Genomic DNA, 13,118 nt, shown 5'->3' on the forward strand with positions numbered 1-13,118 from the left:
CAGTATTGGGGTCTGAATTGTTCCGTGATTATAGGGGGCAATGATAAGGGGGTTGAGCTGGGATTATGGATGTGCATTGTGCGGGTCTTGTGCTGTTGTTAATTCGTCGTTGTTGTTTATTGTCTCGTTGCCAAAGTCGGTCGATGAAGAGAGAAGAGACGAGAGAGAGAATTATAAAAAGTTGCGCGCGTGCGGTCTGATGCCAAACGCGTGGAGAAAAGCCGACTTCCTTTGCAAACAGTAACATCGTGCTGGTTTCAAGACTGCTATGCCATAACATAGATATATTAAAACAAAATAAAACAACGACACGAGAAGCCCCTTTGGGCTGTGTAAGCGAGAGACGCCGATGGATCTCCGTGCCCACTGTGGGTGGTGGTGCAGTGCACAACGCCAGGGACACCCACGGTCACTTGGAGGCTGCTGAGTGTGGGGTGGTCGTGGTGGTCGTGGTGGTCGTGGTGGTCGTGGTCGTGGTGGTGGTCGTGGTGGTCGTGGTGGTGGTGGTGGTGGTCGTGGTGGTGGTGGTGGTCGTGGTGGTGGTCGTGGTGGTGGTGGTGGTCGTGGTGGTGGTGGTGGTGGTGGTCGTGGTGGTGGTGGTGGTCGTGGTGGTGGTGGTGGTCGTGGTGGTGGTGGTGGTCGTGGTGGTGGTGGTGGTCGTGGTGGTGGTGGTGGTCGTGGTGGTGGTGGTGGTCGTGGTGGTCGTGGTGGTGGTGGTGGTCGTGGTGGTGGTGGTGGTCGTGGTGGTGGTGGTGGTGGTGGCCCTTCTTCTCCTTGTTGACGGGGATGGGTTGTGGTTCGGTGTTGCCTCCGAAACGTCGTGATTTATTATTTTATTTCTACTATTATTTCTATTGTTTTAATTTTTATTTATTTGTATTTTTACCGACGTGACTTTACCGAAAAAACCGAAGAGTATAAATCCTTGCAGTCACGAAAGCTTCAAATCTAGAATTGTGGCTCGGTGTTTATGACGATGTTGTTGTTTCGTTGAGGAGTAGGGGGGGGGTGTTTGAACAACAACAACGACACCATGCGGGCACGTGTTGAGATGCCGCTCCGGCCTGTCTGCTGTGTGAGTTGAAGCCCTGGGGAGGGCTGCCCATCACCACCACCACCACCACCAGCGCATCGCTGTGGACCCCCACATGCTTTAACTCCATATTCTCGTGCAAGGGAAATCGAGTATGCAGGCCCATACGGCGTACAGCTGTTTCAGAACGGGCAAAACATTAAAATGTGATTGTCTTATTTGTTTGTGTTTCTCCCCCTTGTGATGGGACTTTGTCGGATGAACGTTGAGATGTATAAGGGGCACTTGGGTGATCAATAAGAGTCTGAATTGGTCTGTAATACGGTAGGCACTGATAAGGGGTTGACAGCCATGCCACAAAGACGACTGTCCCCCCCTCCCGCCCGCCCATATAGCCTCGTCAAACTGGGGCAAGTGCTGTAAGCAGCAGCAGCAGCATCAGCACGTTAATGCCGGCACGGCACACGGGAATCGAACTCTGGTCGCCGGGTTTGTAGCGCTAACTGCTACCCACACACACAACACTACAAGACAAAGATCCCCCATACAGCCTTAAGACATTTTTGGGGCAAGTGCCGTTCGTGAGCACCCATTTTTAAGGTTGGCACGCGGCACACGACGGACGGACGTTGTGGTGGGTGACCAGCCCTAAGCACCACGCTCGTCCGCCTTTGTCTCCCCCCAGTGCTGATGCCTTTACACACCGCACCATGTAGACGTTAGAGGCTTAGTCGACTTAGGGAAGGCCCAGGACCGATTCGAATAAATCGTCACTGGCATTGATGACCATGAGCTTGAATCGAACTCGGGATGCCACTACATTCACAATTAATCTCTGTCGTGTAGCAGCCACGGAGACTGCTGGGACAAGTGCTGTGAGCGAGCACCAAATACAAAGAGCCCCCCTCCCTCCCCCGTGTAGACTTTAACAGAGTGCTGGGGCAAGTGCTGTCAGAAGATCTGGGCCACGTTGTGAGTTGTGCAGAGGGAGTGGTGAGATGTCAGTGGCGTGCCTTCTGGGGCAGCAAGTCTTCGGTTTCTGTAACTTGGCTTTCGTGGCCAATTTACGTAATGCGATCTTTACTTGAACTTCTATCGTAAAAGTGAAACGGTTGATAAAATAGTTCAAATTTTTTTTGTACGTTTGCACGCCTCTGTTGTTATTTTCTAATCTTTGGTTCACTTCATCTGCTGTCTCTTATGCCAGGCCCCGTCGCCCCTATGCCTCTCCATCCTGAACAATCTTCATTTGTCCGTCTCTCTTGATCGGTATTACTTGGGATGGCTTTTCCACGGTGCTGAGTTCAGTGTGCAGAGCGCCCGCTACAACACTGCTGCACCACCGGGCCCTCCCCAGTTTGTCGCGTCTCTATATTCAAAAACGCTTTACCGCGTTTTAGAAATATTCAGCCCGGTGTCTTGTCACACGGACTGTTATTTTTGACGTTGCGTTCATGGAGAGGTTATTATATATTTTTTGCTTTGATGGTACACTTTCTTCAAGAGTTGCGGAGATGATTACACCCTCTGCCCGCCCGGTGGTTATATTGGCTCGGCCCACTTTCGTGGCTTTAGGAGGCTTTTGAGGCAAGTCAAGGCATGTTCGAGTTCAGTGTTTGGGCTGTGTCTTGGCAGTGGGCAGTTTGGGGGGGGGGGCACCCAGAGCCATTAAGTGTTGATTTTTTTATTGCTGGCATTTAGATTAGAGATGGTTTACTGTTCTGCCCTCTCCAGGTGAGCCGTGTTGTAGATCTTATTACCCTTAAGAAAAATATACAGCTTAAAAAAAATAGATATCTTCCATTACTGGTTTCACAATGAGCAACACATGTTTTGATCTCGACTTAAAGCTTTCGTGACTGCAGGAATTCATATTCTTTGGGTCTTTCGGTAAAGTCACGTAGAACAAAAAAATTAACAAAAAACTACGACGTTTTGATCGCAACATGATTGCTTGTGCTGCGATCGAAACGTGGTAGTTTTTTGTAAAAAAAATTGTTCTACGTGACTTTACCGAAAGACCCAAAGAATATAAATGTTTTGATTGTAATAAGTGCAATATCGTCGCGGCTCGCGAACGTAAGGTCACAAGGATTCAATTCCCCATCGGGGGTCGGGGTGATAAAACAAGTACTACGTTGTTGGAAGTTCAAGAGCGCTTGTCCTGTGGAAAGACTCGCCCCCCCCCTTACCATAGAAATGTGGAATTACCACCATTAGCACTGGGCAGTAAACAAACTGCTTTGCTCTGTGAGAGATCCGGATTAATTCTTCATCCCGTAACGCGATACTAATGGCACAATTGGCATATAAACTGGGGGGAAAAGACATAAAAAAAACGGACAAACGTTTCTATTTAACTTAATTGAGGGAGAAACCACGATCATATTGTCTGTAAGTACAGTGCTAATGGTTTTTTTCTCGTACAGAAACGTATATACAAGTCTTTTCCAAATAGAGTTTGTGTTCATTTAGTTTTTTTTTAAACATTGTCCCTGGTGTGAGGTGTGTAGTAAATTGCTAAAAGCCCCCTTTGATTGAGCATGTGAGATTGTTGCGTGTGACATTCTTTCGAGGGCAGTTTACTTCATGGGGACGCTGCGCGGTGGTGTAATGGCTTGCACAGTGGACTTACAATCCGGAGATTACCGGTTCGATCTATCGGCGTGGCAGCTGTTAAACATTGGGCAAGTTTCTTGAATCTACTTTGCTATGTTCACCCAACAGTCTATACATGGCTACACCACAGTTAGTCGATCGAAGGTTGCACGTGCCGAGGTAAAGTGTTAGGTACGCCGAGTCTCGTAGGCCAAAAAATACACTCCGGAGTGGCTCTCTAGAGCTCCTTCTAGTGGAGGCCTTTCTGCCTGTTGGGGCATTCGCAAAAAAATTCAGGGCTGCACTTTTGCCTTTTTCTGTCTTTTTTTTCTTTAGACCGCAAAAAGGTAAACGCTTTTTTTTAGGGAATCACGCTCAAGATGGCCCCAGTGGCTTTTTTAACTGGACTCAGAAAAGCTGCCAAGGAGGTACTTTCGGCAAGTCTAGAAATATTCCCGGTGATAGATTTCCAATATGTTCATGAGATATTCATAGCTCGGTCTCTCCACCTTCATTCGCTGACCTTCCCATATCCAGTATTCACCTAAATTCACGTGATGGTTTGAGGCGTTTGCCTGACAGCGAGTGGATTGCCTTGACTTTGAGCATTCTTTGATAAACGAATATAGTCACGGGGGGTCCCTGAGGATATATATTAAAAAAAGCTGGGCTGTCGCGATGTTTTGTGACGTTATGCACGCAATATTAAAAAGATGTGGTTATTGTTGTTCACGTCCTTCTGGAACCACTGAGCGATCTCGGGACTGCGAATGACCGACACGTTTCTCGCATTTCGCACACTAGGGCACCTCGCGCTCAACGGACTTGCCGGGTGATTTGGTCTTTTGTAGGGGGGAAACTTTAGGTGATGCGTCATCCATTTCCTCGTCCGTTTTAATTGTGGAGAATCCGATAAAAAAAAAAGTCGGCACCTTTATCGATGGCCGTTAAGTGCTGTAAATGTGCATCGATGTTTGATAGGTACAGTATGTGCACATATCCATTCACAGTGACCCCGTCGTGTCATTCAGAAAGCAGCCAGTCTATAAAGGTATCGTGCATTATTAAAGAATGATACTTAGCAGTTGCGTCAATAAAACTGTATATATTTCCACATGCACTTGGTTGCATGAAGATTTTAGCGAACAAGTTTTTCATCGCTTAACCTCTTCCTGCACACCCCATGGCGTTGGTGACGCGGGCCGCATTGAGAGTCGAGAGAGTGCTGTGTGTTTTGTCAGCATCTCGGCTGCGTTCATTTTGAATATTACTGCCGTGTGATCTTGCAGATCGCTCGGGTTGTTCGATTTAAAAAAAAAACATAAGCACATGCGAAATATGTTACGAACATTTTAACTACGTAGATGAAATTGCTGTCAGATTATAATTATTTAATAATGCGTGAATTATACATTTATAGATGACCCGTATAAGCCTCTTTCTTTCGAATCAAAACAATCATCCAATGAACTGCGGCATCCAAACAGTCACAGCAATTAATTTTTATCAGGTTACAAATGCTACGATCTTGAGGAAACCTGCTTCGTGTTAAACTACCTGGATAGTAAAGACACGTTAGTTATTTTATTTACAGGTGTCCGGCACAAGCTGGTTGGTAATGGTGGAATTTACAAAGGAAATTAATGCAATGAAAGAGATATTGCTCACATTAATGTTAACCGTGTGCTGTTCTCAGTCGTACAGTTAGAGTGCTATAAGTGCTATATCAGAACTAGCCTTTTGCCCGTCCAAGGACGGGTGTATTGCAGTAGTAAATCTGAAACTTGCAACCGAAAAGCAGACCGCGACGTGATATTCATTGTATCAATTTGTAAGGCCGCGGTGACAGAGTTATTTAATTTAAAGGTTATAATCCCTTGTTCATCACGACGTCCTTTTTACTTCTACGTCTCAATAGCGTTACGGAGATCGCGTGACGTGAGGGTTCTGCCTTTGTCGTGAGGGTTTGTAAGTTGACGCTGAGGAGGGAGGAAGAGGCTCCCCCATGTGGAGTGACGTCACCCGCTAATTATTATTAATGGAGGGGTGTCCATGTGGAGGACTTTACCTGTTCATGATTATTAATGAGGGGGGCTGGCCGACGTGGAGTGACGTCACGCGTGGGACACACAGACATTCTTGGCTCATTATAGTAGTAAATGATAATGAGTAAGATCAGTTTGGGGGCTAGGGTTGTTGGTGGTAGCGGTGATGTCGAATTGTTGGCAGTGAACTGTGGAATCCTTTTGCTAGAATGCCACCATCTGGGATGTTGACGTTGAATAACTACGCTACAACTCCCACGCCACATTTTTACGCCCGATTCTGGATTTTAAGCACGTGATTTGATTTCTTATAACTCAGCCATCGATGTCCTCTCCATGCCAGAGAACACAGGAGGAGGGGGTCCTGTATTTCATGTGTTAACTGGGAGGTATGAAATTCAGACCGTTCACATTTTGATTTGTACGGTTGTGCTGGCCATGTTCCTGCAGCTGGCAGGACTGGAATATGATTTACATGTCTTTCATAGGGCACTACCAAAGGCACTAAATTTTTGAATTATATACGTGTGTGGTAAAGCTCTCATTTGTAATAGAATCAAGCAGCACACCATTGCAGGCATACATATACGTAATGCATTTGGATGCTAAACAATGGGTGAATGCACACCTACACTTCCCTGCTGCTGTGAAGTAGGGCCATTACCCAAACCGTAGCTGGATATGGAACACATTGTCTGACAAGTTAATGACAGCGGCGGTGATGTGTGTTTTTGATTCGTGCAATTACTCACGACAATTACGTACGGCACTGAAAGTTGGTGTTTCCTCGCACTCTGTTGCAATGCTTACATTCTCTACATCTACCTGCAAAGAACACTGCTGTACCTGGCATGTTCAACCGAGGACTAAAACACATCGATGCAAGTTACGTCCATATCGTTGCTTCGAGTTGTGTGCGACTGCGGGTTTTATTTGGTGTGCGGCTGTGAACGTGGCGAAGCATTCGGACCGCTGCTGCTGTGAACCTCGCGGCGGCGGGGCCTCGCCCTCGAGCCAGCGGCTGCAGCTCGTCGAGGTCGCCCCTCGACGGAGGCGTCGATTGCAGTGTCGCCGAGTTTGTGCACGAGGTGGGGACAATCGAGGAAGATAGCGCAGTCCGCTTTTCCAGCCGAGCTTCCAAGAGAAGAGCAGTTTGGCTGTGCTCAGATTGCCACGGGATGTGATGCCGGATGAACTTTGCGCATTCTGACTTACTGCTCGTGCATTTCTTCTCTAGCAAACAATAATATGAATTTAAACGGTGTTTGGCCTAAAGATTTGTACGGCAATAAGGTCTCAATTGTAATGTTCGGACGAGAGGTGGCCCGGTGGCTCAGAGGTCAGAGGGCTGAGTTGGCAACTGCTGAGATGCTAGGTTTGAATCCAGGGGTCAGAGGGCTGAGCTGGTAACTGCTGAGATGCTAGGTTTGAATCTAGGGGTCAGAAGGCTGAGCTGGAAACTGCTGAGATGCTAGGTTTATATCCAGGGGTAGAGGAATGAGCTGGGAACTGCTGAGATGCGAGGTTTGAATCCAGGGGTCAGAGGACTGAGCTGGTAACTGCTGAGATGCGAGGTTTGAATCCAGGGGTCAGAGGAATGAGTTGGAAACTGCTGAGATGCGAGGTTTGAATTCAGGGGTGAGAGGAATGAGCTGGAAACTGCTGAGATGCTCAGTTTGAATCCAGGGGTCAGAGGAATGAGCTGGAAACTGCTGAGATGCTCGGTTTGAATCCAGGGGTCAGAGGAATGAGCTGGAAACTGCTGAGATGCTCGGTTTGAATCCAGGGGTCAGAGGAATGAGCTGGTAACTGCTGAGATGCGAGGTTTGAATCCAGGGGTCAGAGGAATGAGCTGGTAACTGCTGAGATGCGAGGTTTGAATCCAGGCTGCTGCCTGGTTCCTCAAGCGTGGCGAGTTATAATGGTCTCAACCTGGTCACCGATGACTGCCAAGATAACATTGCATGAAATTTGGTTCTGTTACAGCTCTGAGATAAAGACTCATGCAACGAACCTCACTTGTGTATGCAGAACCATTTGCAGAGATCAGAGCTCTGATATCTGCTTACATGGACCATTGTCTAACACGAAGTGTTGCGCTGCTCTGCTAGAGAATCAAAAGGATACTTCTGTCTCATGCCATGACACCGACGGATCAAATGTTATTTTGCGAGAATAGCAACGAAGAAATATATAATACTATTATAATGATATTCATCAGTCGAGACTAATATGCACTTTGCCACGAAGATTGCCAGACCACGATATCTGCCATTCAGGATACAGTATTCAGTAGCAAACATCATCCTTGCATTGTTTGGGCCTTGAACAGATGAGTTGTATCAATAAGAAGCGACAAGCCCTCATTTATTCTCAATTAGCCACAGTGCTGTTTGCAAACAATAGACCACAAAGTGGTGATTAGTAGTGCTGGAATGAATACAAGCCATCATACATGGTTGATGAGGGTAATTATGGAAATGTAGAGGTAGCATTTGTATCTTGCTGTGTATGGGTATATTTTTGTATTCTCTTTAAATGGGTTGGACATCTGTGAAAGGGCTTCGTAGCTCATCGGATTCCTCCAGTCTAAATAGATTCTGATTCTATTTCGATTTAAAGCTTTCGTGACTGCAGGGATTCATCCTCTTGGTTCTTTCTACGTGACTTTACCGAAAGAACCAAGAAGAAGATTCTGATTCTGTTGTACAATGGAGACTATCGATGGAGTTGCAGCCAAGATGAGAGAACAGACCGCAAAGATAAAGCCATTAAATAATCTCGTACGCAGGTGCCTGTCAGATTCTTGCCTTGTAAATAAATGCGAGACGGTGATGGCTTGGGAAAGTTTTCATCCAGTAGTGTATAGATCATGACTGAAGTGTGATGATTCTGAGTAGCTTGCGTAGGTTTGACACGTCAGAGTTCACTCGTTTTTTGCACATTCTACATACAACGCAGACGAATGCAACGTTTCAGTAGGTATCTCTGATTGCTAAATGCATCCTTTAAGATCGATAATTATTATGATGGTCGGTAACTCCCGTTGCATGGCTATCATCAGATTTAATAATAGTTTGCTTGGCTCTGTGTCTAACTGGACCGAGATAAGAGGCAGCCAAGGTGACCGCTACCGCCTTCTTCCTTGCGTCCTGTGCAAGCGGGCCTTGGTGGACTCGGTGAAAACCCATTGACATTTTGATCTCCGAGAAAATACGCGGGAAATGTTTTGTGTACGAATCACACGACTGTGAATGGATAAATACGAATCTTGATTCATAGAATGGTACATTGAAGTGAAGTTCGGATTCATAAAACATATGTGTATGTTAAACTTCTTTCGCACCGTACGTAGCCAGCCATGCCAATCGGAGGTGTGCGACCGCATTGCAAGTTGCTGAGTAACGAAGGGGGAGGCACGTGTACATTGTTGAGGGCTTATGAGGAGTGGATTGTGATCAGGCACAACTTTTAAAAAAATTGCTACAGTATTCTGGACTCCTGGTCTTGCAAGTATAATCTTGCACATAAGCGGCTCTAAGTAAAAGTGTTTAACCTTAACGGTGCTTTTGTGTACGTGTGGTACGAGAGTGCGTGTTGCACTGCGCTACCAACGCTGCCATCTGAGTTTGATTCCTCATTACGGCTGACTTCAGTGGCGGGAGCAATATTAGAACTGGCAATCGGCCTCCTTTTGGGTTGACTTGGTAATAAATATTTCACCGTCATGGCATTGGCACCGGGGGAGACAAAGGCGGATGGCTTCCGCGCTGGCCGTACAACCACCGCCTTCAGCACCTTGCTTGCGTCCGTGTGTGCTCACGAAAAGCACGCGCCCCAAAAGTCCTTATCAATGGTTACATGGGGGGGGGGGATCTGTCTGTGTCTTTGTGATCGCAGGAGGTGAGCGAGGCATCATGAGCGGTGTCGGGGAGGGGGCGGCCGAGCCTGGCCCTGCCGAGTCCCGCAAGCGCAAGCTCTCCGGCTCCGAGCCAATCGGGCCCAGGTATGTGCACACACAGCAGCCATTTTGTCAGTCCACTGCTGGATGAGGGCCTTCCCCATGCCGTGTGGGTCGCCCGAGTTATTTGACCACGCTTCCGTGGTCAAATGCTGCTCGGTGAAAGCGGGGGGGGGGGGGGGGGAGCGCTAGAGTCGGCGGCGTAGAAGTACAATACAGCAATTTGTTTTGTTGCTCTCCCCTCTGCTGCGCACCAGGTAGCCTGAACACACACCGGCTTCAGATTGCCTCTGCAGATACAACAACGAATGGATCGAGTATTTTTTTGTTGTCGATTGCTCTGGGTTTTTTTCTCATTTGCAGCTAATCACAGGCCATTTTTGTTGTCTGCATTAGTTGGTACGGGTGGCCATTGATAAAAATAAACAAATTTGAATACATTCAAGGAATTTAGCAAAGTCATCGTCCCACACATTCTGCCGCACTGCGTTTACACGGAAGCCAGCAGCGGCAGCAGCGGGTAGACATTGCGGCAACGATAACTGGAGGGTTTCTGTTTCTTATTAGAAATTAGAAGAAAAAAAAACAACACGTGCGCCTGTGTTTTTTCGTGTTGTTTTTTTTCGTCGTTGAAAGGTTGCAGTTGGAAAGAAGAAAAAAAATTCCTTGCAGAAGCGGCGACTTGCTAGCATTAAATTATTTCTTACTTTACTGAAACTATTTCAATTTCAGTTGTGTTTATTCCGACTGTACGGTAATTTGTATTTGTAAATGTTAATGGGCATTTAATATAATATATATGGGAGGAGATTCTGTGTGTGTGCGCGTGCGGTTGTTCTAGCCAGCCAGTAAATGGAGCGGGTCTCGGATGCTAATACTGAAAACTATTTAGTGTTCTTTTTGTTTGGCCGATCATGTGAAAAACACATCAAAACAAAACGAGTCGAGTGTCTCCATGCACAAACAAGTATGGAGCAGTGTGCGGCCACCCTGAGCCAGTGATGGGAATTCCGCAATACGATGGTAGAATTTGCCAGTTTATCCAAAGGTCAACTGCTGGCGACTTCCAACAAAGTGGTGCATCGTGTATAGAACTAGAAGGGACAATGGGCCAGCATGTGAATTCACACATTTCTGAGTGAATTGAGCATTCTAGCTTGGCACCAGCATCCAATCAAAGGAGAATAATTAACAACGGTTTTTGTCCCATCTACAAAGGCTTCCCCCAATCAGTGTTGGTCACAGGCTCACTTTGACCATACTTCACCACACTGGCCAGCGCGGCTTGGTGAAGGGGCTTGCCTCAAACCAGCTCGGATATCCCTTGCGTGATTGGCTCCGTCAGCTAACCACCGCGTGCCACAGCTGCACCCCACCATCGAGTGTATTACTCATAAAATACAATGTCGTCCACACAGCTGTATCGAGACTCATTGTGGCGAGCTTGCGGCTCCGTACTTCAGCATCTGCATCGTGTGACATTGCCACCGTCTTGTCGTCCTGCTTGTATTCCTCTTCCCACCCGCTCCACCGCCCCCTGGCACGTGTAAGCCGTGCCGGGACCGTGCCAAATCAGTCGGCGCGGGTCAGGATTCACCAATGAACGCATAGAGACACGTGTAGTTGACGCAGTGACGCTGTGTCCTCGGCGTACTGATCGATGTCACACGCAGTGAGCGTGTCGTTAGTCCCCATCCTTGAGCCCGTGTCCCCGAGCCAGGCTCGGATATCTTGTGAGGCCAGCGTAGCACGTTTTGGTTCTGGCACGGCATGTGGTCAACCGGAAACCACCCGTACCAGGCTCAGTGCTTGGCTGGACTCGTATGTGCCAGTAAAGAAGGGGTGTAAACGTGTGTGTGTATATCATCATGTTTCTCCCACTCACCCACCCCACCCTCCTTCCTCCCTCCAGTGTGAAGTGCACGCCGGAGCGGCAATGGCGCGAACAAGAGAACAAGTACATCGAGGAGCTGGCCGAGCTGATCTCGGCCAACATCAGTGACATCGACAGCCTCAACGTGAAGCCCGACAAGTGCGCCGTGCTGCGCGAGACGGTCAACCAGATCCGCCAGATCAAGAGGCACGAGCAAGGTAACGCGCGCACCCGCCTCGCTCTCGCCTCGTGCCGCTCCGCTCTCGGGCAGCCGCTGCTCTGCTCCACTGTCAATTGTGTGTTTATGTTATTCCAGAGTGTTACTCCCCGCTCAAGACGGCCACGCGGCCATGCTCATCTCCGTTTACACCGAAGGGAAAGCGTCGTTTGGATTAAACCGTTTGGTTTTAGCGGCAGGAGAACGGTGCTTCGAGCGATGGTCAAAGTCGTGCCGCTGTTCAAACGAGCCTATGGGCGATGCTTATCTCAGGAAATTCCACATTCTTATGGCTCGCGTCTTACAGTAACCACTGCGTCTACAACGAGACTCATCCGTGTGGCGTAAAACCGCCTCTGCGGCGCACGTTCGTCGTTTGCGGTCACCATTGCAGGCGTCCAAGGGAGAATTATTCGTTACGTTGACATTACACCGAGCAAGCGTGATCCTTGATCGGTTGCTCTACAGCAAGCCCCCGTGTCGCGTCGCTTGTAAGCCGCATGGTTAGCGCTGCAGTTGTCGTAAACAAAATGGCTAAAGAGGGACATGTCTTTCAAGCGTCAAGCTGTGGTCGAATTTATAGTGAGAGACTTGTGTTCAGGCTGCGTGCTCTTGTTTGTAGGGGGTCACCTGCATATGTTGAGGCCATGTCAGACAATTGGTTCAGTGATTTGAAGACAGAGGAACATTGCGGATGAGTCTAGTAGCATTGGAGTTGGAAGAGCAGTAACTCTAACCAACGTGAACTGGCAAACTGGAGTTCTGTTGTGATGTTACAGTGCTGGAAATTGCATGGACAAGTGACGGTAAAGGTACATCCCTGCAATTGCGTGCTCACGCCACTGCTGGCGGAAGGGCTTTCACTAGAGGGCACTCTACAGAGCCTCTCCAAGCGGTATTTTACTTACTATTCCATGCTGGTCAGATACTTTCAAATAGGTGGGAATACGCACACGTTGCCCCAGCACGTGCGGCCTACCGATCGTTGAGCTCGTGCAACTGTTTATACTGCTGGGTGGACAGAAGCAGGATGCGGTGGGGGGTGGTTGCATTTAGGAAACGTGCGCGTTGTTTCAAGTGCCACACCAAGAGATCAAACTGGCGACCACTGGATTGTGGTGTGCTAACCATAATCACAGCTGCAGCGTGTGCAAAATTCTTTGGCACGTGTCGTGACTGGGTACTGCTGCAAGATCCGACCGTGTCCATCCAGCGCTCGCCAAGCTGGATTGGCTTCTGGTTTACCCAAACGAATACATTGATAGGTCGCGCTCGTTGCACGCAAAGCGCTTGCCACAAATTAACCACAACACCTTGCTGATGTCGTCAAGGAGCATAAGCCATCACGCGAACTCGAGTCATCCTCGCGGCGGCTTTTGGCGAGCTATCGA

The 13,118-nt window shown here is 48.1% G+C and overlaps 1 protein-coding gene across 1 annotated transcript in view; it reads left to right on the forward strand.

Moving 5' to 3' along the window:
• Nucleotides 1–13,118, forward strand: part of LOC133347554 (nuclear receptor coactivator 3-like) — a 178,022-nt gene that overhangs the window by 108,234 nt on the left and 56,670 nt on the right. Inside the window, 2 exon segments of the mRNA XM_061559918.1 lie at nt 9,577–9,682; nt 11,550–11,728. Coding sequence (XP_061415902.1) covers nt 9,577–9,682; nt 11,550–11,728 — 285 coding nt within the window.

This window comes from Lethenteron reissneri, chromosome 26 (assembly GCF_015708825.2).
Source record: "Lethenteron reissneri isolate LAM-NWPU_2019-01 chromosome 26, ASM1570882v1, whole genome shotgun sequence".
NCBI classification, from domain to species: domain Eukaryota; kingdom Metazoa; phylum Chordata; class Hyperoartia; order Petromyzontiformes; family Petromyzontidae; genus Lethenteron; species Lethenteron reissneri.